This window comes from Salvelinus fontinalis, chromosome 26 (genome assembly GCF_029448725.1).
Source record: "Salvelinus fontinalis isolate EN_2023a chromosome 26, ASM2944872v1, whole genome shotgun sequence".
NCBI classification, from domain to species: domain Eukaryota; kingdom Metazoa; phylum Chordata; class Actinopteri; order Salmoniformes; family Salmonidae; genus Salvelinus; species Salvelinus fontinalis.
This window is the reverse complement of record NC_074690.1, coordinates 26,126,577-26,142,637: the sequence shown is the minus strand read 5'-3', so window position 1 is coordinate 26,142,637 and position 16,061 is coordinate 26,126,577. Positions and strand designations below refer to the sequence as shown.

The following is a 16,061-nucleotide window of genomic DNA, read 5'->3' as shown; positions in this document are numbered from 1 at the left end:
CTGGCCTCATCCCACTGGGCACACACTGGTTGACTCAATGTTGTTTCCAAATTACGTTGAACCAACATGGAACAGGCGTTGAATTAACATTTGTGCCCAGTGGGATAACAACAGTAGTAGGCTGAATCCTGATACCTCTAGCTCAAATGGACAAATTTTAATATGGATCAAACATGAACCAGTGCATCAATCGACTCTAAGGAGTCAAACATGAATTGGAGCTTCATAAGTTGAGTCAAACAGAAGCACTGAAAATCCAGAATTGTCCTACATCAGGCCCTGTGGAGTTTTCAGTATTAAAGGTAGACTGACTCAGTGATATGACATAGATACAGCATAGTGGGTCAATTTCTGCAGCAACTAAGAGTGTTGAAGTGCGAGGCTCAACTTCTCTGCGGTTTTAGTTTTCTGGCTACTACGCTCTAAACAGCATGAAGTAAACCCATGAAAAGGTGCAGATAATGTGTGTGACTGTGTGTGAGCGAAGTCTGGCATCTCGCTCATCTCAATATGTGCGGTGCTACTTGTCGCAACGTCATTTCGCTGAGTATTTCTTTAATATAAGATTTCAGATTGTTTGCACCTGTAGATGTTATGTACAGTTGAAGTCAGAAGTTTACATACACTTAGGTTGGAGTCATTAAAACTCGTTTTTCAACCACTCCACACATTTCTTGCTAACAAACTATAGTTTTGGCAAGTCGGTTAGGACATCTACTTTGTGCATGACACAAGTCATTTTTCCAACAATTGTTTACAGACAGATTATTTCACTGTATCACAATTCCAGTGTGTCAGAAGATTACATACACTAAGTTGACTGCGCCTTTAAACAGCTTGGAAAATTCCAGAAAATAATTTCATGGCTTTAGAAGCTTCTGATAGGCTAATTGACGTAATTTGAGTCAATTGGAGGTGTACCTGTGGATGTATTTCAAGGTCTACCTTCAAACTCAGTGCCTCTTTGCTTGACATCATGGGAAAATCAAAAGAAATCAGCCAAATTGTAGACCTCCACAAATCTGGTTCATCCTTGGGAGCAATTTCCAAACGCCTGAAGGTACCACGGTCATATGTACAAACAATAGTACGCACGTATAAACACCATGGGACCACGTAGCCGTCATATCACTCAGGAAGGAGACGCGTTCTGTCTCCTAGAGATGAACGTACTTTGGTGCAAAAGTGCAAATCAATCACAAAACAATAGCAAAGGACCATGTGAAGATGCTGTAGGAAACAGGTACAAAAGTATCTATATCCACAGTAAAACGAGTCCTATATCGACATAACCTGAAATACCACTCAGCAAGGAAGAAGCCACTGCTCCAAAACCGCCATAAAAAAGCCAGACTACGGTTTGCAATATGGGGACAAAGATCGTACTTTTCGGAGAAATGTCCTCTGGTCTGATGAAACAAAAATAGAACTGTTTGGCCATAATGACCATCGTTATGTTTGGAGGAAAAAGGGGGAGGCTTGCAAGCTGAAGAACACCATCCCAACCGTGAAGGACGGGGGTGGCAGCATCATGTTGTGTGGATGTTTTGCTGCTGGAGGGACTGGTACACTTCACAAAATAGATGGCATCATGAGGATGGAAAATTATGTGGATATATTGAACTGAAAAAGTGTGTGTTAGCAAGGCGGCCTACAAACCTGACTCAGTTACACCAGCTCTGTCAGGAGGAATGGGCCAAAATCCCCCCAACTTATTGTGGGAAGCTTGTGGAAGGCTACCCGAAACGTTTGACCCAAGTTTAAATTGTTTAAGGCAATGCTATCAAATACTAATTGAGTGTATGTAAACTTCTGACCCACTGGGAATGTGATGAAAGAAATAAAAGCTGAAATAAATCATTCTCTCTACTATTATTATGACATTCCACATTCTTAAAATAAAGTGGTAATCCTAACTGACCTAAAACAGGGCATTTTTACAAGGATTAAATGTCCAAAATTGTGAAAAACATATTTAAATATATATAGTTTAAGTATATTTGGCTAAGGTGTATGTAAACTTCCGATTTCAACTGTATGTGTTTCCTAAGAAAATCCCTCTCTTTACAGTAGATCATTATGACCCATCCCACCACTAACAAGGGCAGGTAAAGATACACGTATGTCATTACACCAAAGCATTGTTGAAATTGGCTGTTTTTTTTGCATATCCAAGTCGAATCTGTTCTTTTTCCTGCAGTCTGAACAGTCAAAAATCACATAGAAATTGACATTTCAAGCCACATTCAAAACTACCTTTATAGGTGGTTTGAAATCAGATTCAAATCTGATTCCTGGTGAGTTGTGTCTGAATGGTTAAATCTGATTTATTTGCCCTCAAATGGTTTTTAGACTGTTATTTGGCATATCTTGTTGCTTGCTAGCTTTTGTTGATAGTTCTGTTGATAGTTTAAAAAGAACATTGGAAGCTAACTAGCTTTTTAATTGTTTACAAACAAATGAGTGAATGTGCTAGAAAACTAAACAGCTACCTAGCTAGCTAGTTGAGTGCTGTGGCTAGCCAAAAAGGAATAATTTTGAAAGTTGGATCATCTTATCCTTTGAGTCTTTAAAAGTGTTTATTACACTATGATTTTGGACATTCAAAGCAACTGGGAAACATCCAGTTGCTACATTAGCATTAGCTTGCTACATAACTTCTGAGTCATAGGAAGCACGAGCACGACCACTAATCAGCCTGAACCACTGTGCATGTCACCAAATCTGATTTGGTCACTTGTAATTTGCTATTTGGACAAACAGTATTTCAAAATGGATTTGAAAAACAAAATGATTTGAGCATTAATGCCTGCAGTGTGAACAAGCCTCAAGAGGTCTGGCTGGCCCTCTTACGAATCAAATTGTATTATTAACATGCGCCAAATACAACAGGTGTAGACCTTACAGTGAAATGCTTACTTACGAGCCCCTAACCAACAATCCAATAAAAAAAAAATACAGATAAAAAATAAGAAATAAAATAAACAAGTAATTAAAGAGCAGCAGCAAAATAACAATATACAAGGGGGTACCGGTATAGAGTCAATGTGTTGGGGCACTGGTCAGTTGAGGTAATATGTACATGTAGGCCGAGTTATCAAAGTGACTATGCATAGATGTTGATAACAACATAGAGTAGCAGCGGTGTAAACGAAGGGGTACAATGCAAATAGTCTTTGTAGCCAATTGTTTAGGAGTCTTATGGATTGGGGGTAGAAGCTGTTTAGAAGCCTCTTGGACCTAGACTTGGCGCTCCGGTACCTTTTGCTTAGCGGTAGCAGAGAGAACAGTCTATGACTAGGGTGGCTGGAGTCTTTGACAATTTTTAGGGCCTTCCTCTGACACCGCCTGGTATAGAAGTCCTGGATGGCAGAAAGCTTGGCCCCAGTGATGAACTGGGCCGTTCGCAATACCCTCTGTAGTGTCTTGCGGTCAGAGGCCGAGCAGTTGCCATACCAGGCAGCGATGCAACCAGTCAGGATGCTCTCGATGGTGCAGCTTTAGAACCTTTTGGGGATCTGAGGACCCATGCTAAATCTTTTCAGTCTCCTGAGGGGGAATAGGTTTTGTCGTGCCCTCTTCACGACTGGCTTGGTGTGCTTGGATCATGTTAGTTTGTTGGTGATGCGGACACCAATGAACTTGAAACTCTTAACCTGCTCCACTGCAGCCTCGTCGATGAGAATGGGGGCGTGCTCGGTCCTCTTTTTCCTGTAGTCCACAATCATCTGTGGTTAAGTGATTAACACTGGGTTAATGGCTAATGTATCAATGGCCATTGGGGCATATGTCGTAACAGGAGTCCCTCGCCTCGTCCCTCCCTGGACACATTGCTATTGATTTTGTCGCTAGGCTACGGGTACTGTGAAAATGGATTTATCACATGTAATGTAAAGAGCATGGTACATTGAATCTCCAAACTCATCTGTAGCAGAGGCTCTTTAAATCACTGGGCCTCTCTGCAATCGATGGCAATGGGTAAGTGTGTCAAAGGGAAGTCAGTGGAATTCATGTATTAATGGTCCTTGATGGCCCTTGCTTGTGAACCCCATATGTCTCTCCTTATTGACTGCTGGAAGCCAAATTCTGTGTGTGTAAATGTACTTGGTGAGTAAAGGTGATTCTGACTGACATGCAGAAATAGAAGAACTCAGGAGAATTTCCCCACTGCCAAGAGAATGATAGTCATTAAAGATGTGCTTGCTTTCAGGCTTGCATTATACTGTTTGAGGATTTTCCATACAGTTATATTTCCATATGTAATGAACACAATGTTAGACAGAGAGCTGGTTTCAAGCACAGGGCGCAGCAGGTGTTTATTTGTAAAGGACCACAGGAAGAGGCAGGTAGCTGGGTCCAGGGGCAGGCAGAAGGTTATACACAGGGGGTCCAAAAAGTCAACAGTACAGGCAAGGAAAAGGCTAGTAACGTCGTCCGGGAGATCATGCAATAGGTTGATAACATGAAATCCGATAGGCTAAAGTACAGGCAGGGAAAAGGCAAAAGGCATCATTAGTGAGGTAGACAAAAACTATCATACAGGAGAGGATTAAATTACATTGGGAAATCCAGCCCTCCGAATAGAAGTGTGTCACAAAACAAACAATAACTCACAATAAGGGGGTGCAAAGAACTGAACTAAATAGTGTGTGATAATGACATACAGGTGTGTGAACAGGTGATCAGAATTCAGGTGATTGGGATCTGGAGAGTGAGCTGCGTTCAGGGGATCTATGTGTTTGAGAGTGTGAGCTGGAAAGTGGGCTGGAAAGTGAGCTGCGTTCAGGGGATCTTCGTGTTTGAGAGTGTGAGTTGGAAGCAGACGTTACACCATACAGCATTTTTGCAAAGAGTTCTATTGTCAATTTAAAACTCAACCATTTAGGAATTCACAATCCATAGGTCAAAGGTAGAATAAATCATATGCTTTGAAATGATTCAGATAAAGTGAAAATGGCAAAGGTCCTCTAAAGATCCCCGCATGAGAGAAACAATAGATAATGTCAACATACAGTATATCTCCTTTCATAGTAACGAAATATGTTGACACATTTGTTTTTAGTTGCTAGGTAGAATAACAAATGTAGCACCACAAAATAAACAACATCCTTCACTGGCAATTTAAGGAAATAAGACAATAAATGATAATAGTGTACCGGCTTGTGAAGCTTTTGTATTTAGGCTGAACTGGAAAAACCCTTGAACCACTGTACCTTTTAATCCCATTTCCTAATGGAGATAAATTCCTCCTGCTCCTTCCAGTTTATGGGAATCAGCCATGTGTTGTTGCCACATAGCAACAAATCCTTTCTAGAGATTTGGATAAACTTTGCAATTTTCCAATACGCCAAATAGGCAGATTGGAGAAAGTGAACAATAGAGATTGAATAGATCTACTTATCCAGCAAGCAGAGTTTCAGGAGGAAAGGGAAGATATAATCTGTTCCAAATGTCATGGTTGAGGTTATCAACGTATATCAGGTAGTCTTAAGAGTTGTAAAATTTTTCAGAGTACAGTAATATAATAACCCCTTGGGAATATATATGTAAACTTAAAATTGTACAGTGATTGTATTGACATTCTATAACGCCCCTCCCAAACCATATATATCTTATCTTCATAAATCACCAGTTGTTGGGGGGATTAGTGTAAAAAAAACTTCAACACCTCCCCTGGTGCTAGCCAGTCATATTTCAGAGGTAGCTTTAGTGATTACAGAGGTGCATTAACATGCTCTGCATCTGTCCACGGAAAGACTGCAGCAGATTTTTCCAAAAGAGGATGTACTACCTTAAAACCCCCTATTGATCCTTAGAGTAAAACATCAGTACTGGCAGTCTGCTAAGCACCTGCTACTCTATAGGAGTATGCTCATAGAATACCTTGGCCACATATCGACTCAGCTCAGAACTGCTTAGTGTCCAAAATGGGATCCAAGTCAGAGCTGGTTGCAGCTGAATGTGGACTACGTCAGTAACAAAGTGTATAGGCCAGCATGGGAAACATGTTCAGGTGCTTGTTCTGAAGTTAAATAAGATTATGTTTGACTGTGGAGAGCTTAGACTGGCACAATTGAGCATTTTATTAATTGTAAGGTATATCTATATGTTTTTGAGGTATATCTATACTGTATATATTTTTGAAGGAGGAGTTCTCTGGGGGAAGGTGACACCCAAACAGCACAACTCATTTTTTAAATGTAAATTTGACAAGTTCAGTTGTAGGATCAAGAGAGACACTTAAGTGTTTTAGTACTATATCTCTTGACACAATGATTAAAATAATCATGGCCTCTAAACCTTCAAGCTGCATACTGGACCCTATTCCAACTTAACTACTGAATGAGCTGCTTCCTGTGCTCGGCCCTCCTACGTTGAACATAATAAACGTCTCTCTATCCACCGGATGTGTACCAAACTGACTAAAAGTGGCAGTAATAAAGCCTCTCTTGAAAAAGCCAAACCTTGACCCAGAAAATATAAAAAACTATCGGCCTATATCGAATCTTTATTTCCTCTCGGGAAAAAAATGAAAAAGCTGTTGCGCAGCAACTCACTGCCTTCCTGAAGACAAACAATGTATACGAAATGCTTCCGTCTGGTTTTAGACCCCATCATAGCACTGAGACTGCACTTGTGAAGGTGGTAAGTTACCTTTTAATGGCGTCAGACTCTGCATCTGTCCTCGTGATCCTAGACCTTAGTGCTGCCTTTGATACCATCGATCACCACATTCTTTTGGAGAGATTGGAAACCCAAATTGGTCTACACGGACAAGTTCTGGCCTGGTTTAGATCTTATCTGTCGGAAAGATATCAGTTTGTCTCTGTGAATGGTTTGTCCTCTGTATATTTCGGTGTTCCTCAAGGTTCCGTTTTGGGACCACTATTGTTTTCACTATATATTTTACCTCTTGGGGATGTCTTTCGAAAACATAATGTTAACTTTCACTGCTGTGCGGATGACACACGGCTGTACATTTTAATGAAACATGGTGAAGCCCCAAAATTGCCCTCGCTAGAAGTCTGTGTTTCAGACATAAGGAAGTGGATGGCTGCAAACGTTCTACTTTTAAACTCGGACAAAACAGAGCTGCTTGTTCTAGGTCCCAAGAAACAAAGAGATCTTCTGTTGAATCTGACAATTAATCTTGATGGTTGTAAAATCGTCTCAAATAAAACTGTGAAGGACCCCGGCGTTACTCTGGACCCTGATCTCTCTTTTGACGAACATATCAAGACTGTTTCAAGGACAGCTTTTTTCCATCTACAGAACATTGCAAAAATCTTAAACTTTCTGTCCCAAAATGATGCAGAAAAATGTATCCATGCTTTTGTTACTTCTAGGTTAGACTACTGCAATGCTCTGCTTTCCGCCTACCCGGATAAGCACTAAATAAACTTCACTTAGTGCTAAATACGGCTGCTAGAATCCTGAAAAGAACCCCAAAAATGTATGATATTACTCCAGTGCTAGCCTCCCTACACTGGCTTCCTGTTAAGGCAAGGGCTGATTTCAAGGTTTTACTGCTAACCTACAAAGCATTACATGGGCTTGCTCCTACCTATCTTTCCGATTTGGTCCTGCCGTACATACCTACACGTATGCTAGGGTCACAAGACGCAGGCCTCCTAATTGTCCCTAGAATTTCTAAGCAAACAGCTGGAGGCAGGGGTTTCTCCTATAGAGCTCCATTTTTATGGAATGGTCTGCTTACCCATGTGAGAGACGCAACCTCGGTCTCAACCTTTAAGTCTTTACTGAAGACTCATCTCTCTAGTGGGTCATATGATTGAGTGTAGTCTGGCCCAGGAGTGTGAAGGTGAACGGAAAGGCTCTAGAGCAATGAACCGCCCTTGCTGTCTCTGCCTGGCCGGTTCCCCTCTCTCCACTGGGATTCTCTGCCTCTAAACCTATTACAGGGGCTGAGTCACTGGCTTACTGGTGCTCTTTCATGCCGTCCCTAGGAGGGGTGCGTCACTTGAGTGGGTTGAGTCACTGACGTAATCTTCCTGTCTGGGTTGTGCCGTGGCGGAGATCTTTGTGGGCTATACTCGGGATTGTCTCAGGATGGTAAGTTGGTGGTTGAAGATATCCCTCTAGTGGTGTGGGGGCTGTGCTTTGGCAAAGTGGGTGGGGTTATATCCTTCCTGTTTGGCCCTGTCCGGGGGTATCATCGGATGGGGCCACAGTGTCTCCTGACCCCTCCTGTCTCAGCCTCCAGTATTTATGCTGCAGTAGTTTATGTGTCGGGGAGCTAGGGTCAGTTTGTTATATCTGGAGTACTTCTCCTGTCTTATCCGGTGTCCTGTGTGAATTTAAGTATGCACTCTCTAATTCTCTCTTTCTCTCTTTCTTTCTCTCTCTCGGAGGACCTGAGCCCTAGGACCATGCCTCAGGACTACCTGGCATGATGACTCCTTGCTGTCCCCAGTACACCTGGCCGTGCTGCTGCTCCAGTTTCAACTGTTCTGCCTGCGGCTATGGAACCCTGACCTGTTCACCGGACGTGCTACCTGTCCCAGACCTGCTGTTTTCAACTCTCTAGAGACAGCAGGAGCGGTAGAGATACTCTTAATGACCGGCTATGAAAAGCCAACTGACATTTACTCCTGAGGTGCTGACTTGCTGCACCTTCGACAACTACTGTGATTATTATTATTTGACCATGCTGGTCATTTATGAACATTTGAACTTCTTGGCCATGTTCTGTTATAATCTCCACCCGGCACAGCCAGAAGAAGACTGGCCACCCCTCATAGCCTGGTTCCTCTCTAGGTTTCTTCCTAGGTTTTGGCCTTTCTAGGGAGTTTTTCCTAGCCACCGTGCTTCTACACCTGCATTGCTTGCTGTTTGAGGTTTTAAGCTGGGTTTATGTACAGCACTTTGAGATATCAGCTGATGTAAGAAGAGCTATATAAATCAATTTGATTTGATTTGATTAGTACAGGCCAGCAGTACTGTAAATATGTGATGAAATGTCTTCACCAATGGAACATCAAATGAAGGAATAAATGTCTATATACCAATTACAAAGGCCAATTAAGACATTTCCACCCTGGTCATGGGAATATTTCCACCCTGGTCATTCTCTCTGCAGGGTGTCCGTAAGTGTGTGATAACAATCCTAATGTCTGCATCATGTAAATACTAAGGTCTCCTCTGTTGCTAGGTACACATCCCACACTGCAGGCCGACGCTTTGTTTGGACAGGGCCCAATTTGTTCTGGTGGCAGATAGGCTGGACAGACAGCCTCACATTTCCCCTGTTCTAGCAGGAGTAGAAGAGAGCTAATGAATCGCATAATAATTAGGTGATTATTAGACATTACTTCCAAACGACTGCACTGTCTCTCCTCAGGAGTGCCATACATCAGCCAAGACAAAGTGGGTCAGGCGGCGTCGGCTCATGCTAGGAGAGATATTAAACATGACGAGACGAGACTGGCAGCATGGACTCAGACAAGGTGTTAATTGATTTGTGGATTCGGCCTCTGGGTCCCAGCCAGTTACCACTATGATTTGACGGATGAAAGCATCATTCATATACCTAGTCACAAGGTAATTACAAAACGGCAAGTAATATATGCAACAGATGGCACCATCCTGGATATCTTGCAGTAACAAGAGTGGACACTTAGTAGGAACTGGTAGGAAAAAAATCTGTCAAAGGCAAAGATTGATTCCTTATTGCGGATCTAAGCTTGCAAATGTATGTTTATAAATGGGATGTCCATATTAAACCTTCATTACCATGAATCAAAAATCCAGAGCTTCAGGTAGGTCTGGGTGATGCAGAAAAGAATGCATATCACAATAATAGAAACAGTTATCTCCATAAAAGCATGAGGTATGCAAGGAAATGTTTAGAAAATAAGATCAACATGATGCATATCTATCAATGTTATTTCAGTATAATCAGTTGCTGAAAGTATCAGGGCTTTTGCTTCATGACAGAAATAAGGGAGAAAACAAATAGAAAATAGAAAATGAAAATATGATTCTAATTTGATGATTGAATGTGTTTTGCAGTTGCATAAACTAGGGGCACATGTCTAAGTATTTCATGAAGCTTGAGCATGTTAACAAATACCTTCTGAGACTGTTGTTGACTTCAGCTTTGTTTGTTGTCTGTGTTCTAGGTCCTGTGTTTTGCATTCTTTTTATTAAAAAAAATAATAATGTTCGCCTTGGGTGTGAGAAATACACTTTACAAATTATTATTTATTATTATCCTAATTTAATATCATATAAGAATAATTTCCACAACATGACATAGATATATTTAGTGCCCTCATATATTGCAATGCTCTTTCCTGTGTTTAAATGTCAAACCCTGCAATATATTTTGTAATAAATCAAGACATTTAGTCATGACTTTTAGATACTGGAAACCATTGATACTATAGGTCACATCTATTACAAGAAGTGCAATACCAGGGAGTCTGCATGCTGTTGGTTGTGAACTCTGTGACAGCTGCATGTAGGTAGGTCTGTCCACCAGCACAATTAGAGCAGAAGGAAAATGTTCTCAACGATGGCAATACATTGTTTGCCAAATCTAATCGCTCGGCATTGAAATTACATTTACTTGAGCAGCAAGATTGTGACATTTACAAGCCTCAAAGAAACAAATGAGGTGATTTCTGCGCACTTGTATCTGAATGAACACCAAACCAAGTCAGGCCTTCTAACAAACAGGAATCTTAATTGCATTGGTGCAGAAAACGGATGTATTTTCAGATGATGCTAGGGACCCAAAGCTGTGAAAGAACACTTACAGTGATGTCCAAGTATGACCTCTGTACTCAAATTGCAATTGTTAACTATGACAGATAGAATAATGAACGTTTGTTGTCGATTAAAATATTGTCTGCTCATATATAATTAACATTCAAGTGTGAAATACAGTTCCTACACAAACATCTTGGTCAAAACCAGCTTAGACATTACATACAGCCCATTGCTGAGTCAGAGAATGGTCTTGATAGCCATGTTAAACCAACGTTTTGATACAGTCTTTTGATTACTAATGTTTTTTTGCCATGACAGTCATGTTTTGAGAGGTTCACTGCAGTAATGCAAATGTGATGTTTTATCAATCCAGTGCAGACATTTGAAACTGAAATGCATAGAAAATGTGCCTTAGATCTGTCCAACTCATGCACCGAATAGATATTCTGTATCTCATTCTAATATCATGCATTGAGGGTGGGAGGGCATAATATTGAGGAAATGTAAATCAATAAATTATTATCATTTGAGGAAGATTTGATAGTTCCAAAAAGTTTATCTTCAAACCTGTTACAGAAAGATAATCTGATCAGAAATACTGGATCATCTCTCATCTGATTAGAAATGCTGGATCACCTGAAACTCATGTCTTGAGCAAATAAATAGTCTTAAAGTTGGTTGACAGCCTGAGTTTTTCACATCTTTCACCAAAAATCTGTCGTGAAACACCAACAAACACTAGGAGTACAACTTTTTAGTAGGATAGAAACCATGGACAGATGGTGAATGAAATAGAACATGCCTGGTTCATTTCATGGCCGCTAAGCAAACAAAGTGAGGTAGTACTGTAAAGGGGGCCATCTCCACAGTGATTCACTCACCACACATCCACTGGAATCAAGCTTTCGGTCAGAGACGCAGCGGAAGTTTCGGCTACAACCACCATTGTCCTTTGAGCAGTCGCGCACTGGGCCAAATGAGTCCAGTAAAACCTCCAGACTGTCAAACGATGAGGAGATCATCAGCTCTTCTCTGGCAAAATAAAACACAAACAAAAACATTATAATCTTCCCCCTCAGCAAAAAACAAAATCATCAGTCGCTAGCAATCAAATGTCCCTCTTTGGTTATTGTCTGTTGATTGAAAATGGGTTGGTTGTCGTCCTCATCACAAAACAATGCACCAAATGCATCTTTCATTTTGAAACTTTATGATGTGCTTCAGTCAGAGCAGCCAAAAGTTGAATTTCAAAGCAACCCTGCTTTGCAAAGGGCCTAAGATGTGTTTGATGAAAAGCATTGGGTTTACGGTACGGTTTACAGTGCTTTATTGCTATAACCTTCCTCCAAGCCATCTGTTTTGTCTCTATTATGTGAAAAATTTCAAAGACTTGCAAGGTAAAATATTCCAGATTATCACATTGAAATATGAATAGAAAGGGTGGATGAAGAACAAAGCTTGGGCGTACATTCTTATTTTCAGGATGCTAAATCACCATGCCATTGAAGTGGAATATATATGATAAACTGAGTACTTTTATAAGAACACTGCCATGAACCTTGCCTAGGGGAAAGAAAGAATAGCCTCTCTTGTTTTGTAGATAGTATTCATTTGCTCCCTCACCCACTCCCAGAATGCTTCCCCAGAGATTGCCTGAAATAAACATATTCGATATTTCAAGATTTTATCAAACTAGCCAATTTTCTTTTATAATTGACTGTGGGCATTGTCTTTATACATTTATGGTGAACTAACCCAGCAGGTCATACAGATAATGATGCATTTAAAAAAATGATGACGCATAACATTTTTGGGGATTAAGTACAGAAAATAACCTTTGTATTTACATGAGTGAAATCATCCATCCTTGTCGTCATGTTGTTTAACACTGATTCAAAAGGAGGGTTACAGGTGCGTATGTGATCTCTCCCACGGTTGCACAAATCCAACTCTGCATGTTTGATTGAATCCAGACCATACATTAGTGGCCTTCAATAGACACAATCAATGTACATTTGAATCTTAAAACTTTATATAGAAAGAGGAGACCATTTACCCTAACCTCCAGCCACCCTAGTCATAGACTGTTGTCTCTGATACCGCACGGGCAAGCGGTACCGGAGCACCAAGTCTAGGTCCAAGAGGCTTCTAAACAGCTTCTACCCCCAAGCCATAAGACTCCTGAACATCTAATCAAATGGCTACCCAGACTATTTGCATTGCCCCCCTCTTTTACACAGTTGCTACTCTCTGTTATTATCTATGAATAGTCACTTTAATGACTGAATCTACATGTACACATTACCTCAATTACCTGGGCTAACCGGTGCCCCCGCACATTGACTGTGTACTGGTACCCCCTGTATACAGTCTCGCTAATGTAATTTTACTGCTGCTCTTCAATTACTTGTTCATTTTATTTCTTATTCTTATTCATATTCATATTTTTTAAACTGCATCGTTGGTTAGGGGCTTGTAAGTAAGCATTTCACTGTATTCGGCGCATGTGACTAATAACATTTGATTTTATTTTGATATCTATATGATTAACAAGAACATTTAAGCAACATGAAAGTCCACTCTGCTCATAATTCAGAAAAGACACAAAGAAGAGACATTCAGGCTATTAGCTGTTGAAAAATACAGGCTGGCTAATTACTTCTCTTTACCCTGTAATTTGCCTTATGTGAAATATTTCAAAGACTTGCAAGGTAAAATATTTCAGATCATCCCATTGAAATATGAATAGAAAGGGTGGATGAAAAACAAAGCTTGGGAGTACATTCTTATTTTCAGGACGCTAAATCACCATGCTATTAAAGTGCAATATAAACTCAATAAAAAAAGATATGTCCTCTCACTGTCAACTGCGTTCATTTCCAGCAAACTTAACATGTGTAAATATTTGTATGATCATGGCAAGATTCAACAACTGAGACATGAACTGAACAAGTTCCACTGACATGTGACTTACAGAAATTGAATAACGTGTCCCTGAAAAAGGGGGGGGGGGGGGGGTCAAAATCAAAAGTAACAGTCAGTATCTGGTGTGGCCACCAGCTGCATTAAGTACTGCATCACCTCCTCATGGACTGCAACAGATTTGCCAGTTCTTGCTGGGAGATGTTACCCCACTCTTCCACCAAGGCACCTGCAAGTTCACGGATATTTCTGGGGGGAATGGCCCTAGCCTTCACCCTCCGATTCAACATGTCCCAGACATGCTCAATGGGATTGAGATCCGGGCTCTTCGCTGTCCATGGCAGACTACTGACATTCCTGTCTTGCAGGAAATCACGCACAGAGCGAGCAGTATGGCTGGTGGCATTGTCATGCTGGGGGGTCATGTCAGGATGAGCCTGCAGGAAGGGTACCACATGAGGGAGGAGGATGTCTTCCCTGTAACACACAGTGTTGAGATTGCCTGCAATGACAACAAGCTCAGTCCGATGATGCTGTGACACACAGACCATGACGGACACTCCACCTCCAAATTGATCCCGCTCCAGAGTACAGGCCTCGGTGTAACGCTCATTCCTTCGACGATAAACGCAAATCCGACCATCACCCCTGGTGAGACAAAACCGTGACTCGTCAGTGAAGAGGACTTTTTGCCAGTCCTGTCTGGTCCAGCGAAGGTGGGTTTGTGCCCATAGGCGACGTTGTTGCCGGTGATGTCTAGTGAGGACCTGCCTTACAACAGGCCTACAAGCCCCCAGTCCAGCCTCTCTCAGCCTATTGCGGACAGTCTGAGCAGTGATGGAGGGATTGTGCGTTCCTGGTGTAACTCGGGCAGTTGTTGTTGCCATCCAGTACCTGTCCTGCAGGTGTGATGTTCGGATGTACCGATCCTGTGCAGGTGTTGTTACACGTGGTCTGCCACTGCAAGGACGATCGGCTGTCCGTCCTGTCTCCCTGTAGCGCTGTCTTATGTGTCTTACAGTACAGACATTGCAATTTATTGCCCTGGCCACATTTGCAGTCCTCATGCCTCCTTGCAGCATGCCTAAGGCACATTCACTCAGATGAGCAGGGACCCTGGGCCTTTCTTTTGGTGTTTTTCAGAGTCAGTAGAAAGACCTCCTTAGTGTCCTAAGTTTTCATAACTGTTACCTTAATTGCCTACCATCTGTAAGCTGTTAGTGTCTTAACAACCATTCCACAGGTGTGTAACAGTTTAACTTTACGTCCGTCCCCCATACCCGGGCGCGAACCAGGGACCCTCTGCACACATCAACAACAGTCACCCAAGAAACATCATTACCCATCGCTCCACAAAAGCCGCAGCTCTTGCAGAGCAAGGGGAACCACTACTTCAAGGTCTCAGAGCAAGTGACGTCACCGATTGAAAGGTCATTAGCGCGCACCACCGCTAACTAGCTAGCCATTTCACATCCGTTACAGGTGCATGTTCATTAATTGTTTATGGTTCATTGAACAAGCATGGGAAACAGTGGTTTAAACCCTTTACAATGAAGATCTGTGAAGTTATTTGGATTTTTAAGAATTATCTTTGAAAGACAGGGTCCTGAAAAAGGGACGTTTCTTTTTTTGCTGAGTTTACATGATAAACTGAGTACTTTTATAATAACACTGCCATGAACCTAGGGGAAAGAAAGAATAGCCTCTCTTGTTTTGTAGATAGTATTTCTTTCCTCCCTCACCCACTCCCAGAATGCTTCCCACGGAGATTTCCTGAAAGAAACATATTTGATATTTCAAGATTTTATCAAACTTGCCAATATTCTTTTATAATTGACTGTGGGCATTGTCTTGATACATTTATGGAGAACTAACCCAACAGGTCACACAGATAATGATGTATTTAAAAAAAAATGGAGGGTTTAATTCTTATACTGAATTTAGGCTACCTTTATGATGTATTCATTTTTTTGTATTAAGTACACAAAATAACCTTTGTATTTACATGAGAGAAATGTTATTCGTCACATGCTTCGTAAACAAAAGGTGTAGACTAACAGTGAAATGCTTACTTACAAGCCCTTCCCAACAATGCAGAGAGAAATAATATAGAAACATAATAGTAAAGTAAAACACTTAATAATAAAAGTAATAATAAATACACAATAACTTGGCTATATACACGGGTCACCAGTACTGATTCGATGTGCAGGGGTACAAGGTAATTGAGGTAGATATGTACATACATATGATATAACCAGGAATAAAGTGACAGATAATAAACATTAGCAGCGTATGTGATGAGTCAAAAAAGTTAGTGCAAAAAGGGCCAATGTAGATAGTCCGGCTAGTTATTTGGTTAACTATTCAATAGACACTATCACTGTAGATTTTAACCTTAAAGC

The 16,061-nt window shown here is 41.1% G+C and overlaps 1 protein-coding gene across 11 annotated transcripts in view; it reads right to left on the bottom strand.

Moving 5' to 3' along the window:
• The window catches only part of LOC129824015 (astrotactin-1-like), a 268,685-nt gene that overhangs the window by 152,226 nt on the left and 100,398 nt on the right, over positions 1-16,061 (bottom strand). For all 11 annotated transcript variants that reach the window (XM_055883272.1, XM_055883276.1, XM_055883273.1 and 8 more), the window contains one exon: positions 11,616-11,766. In XM_055883272.1, the coding sequence (XP_055739247.1) occupies positions 11,616-11,766 (151 nt within the window). The remainder of the gene's footprint in view (positions 1-11,615; positions 11,767-16,061) is intronic.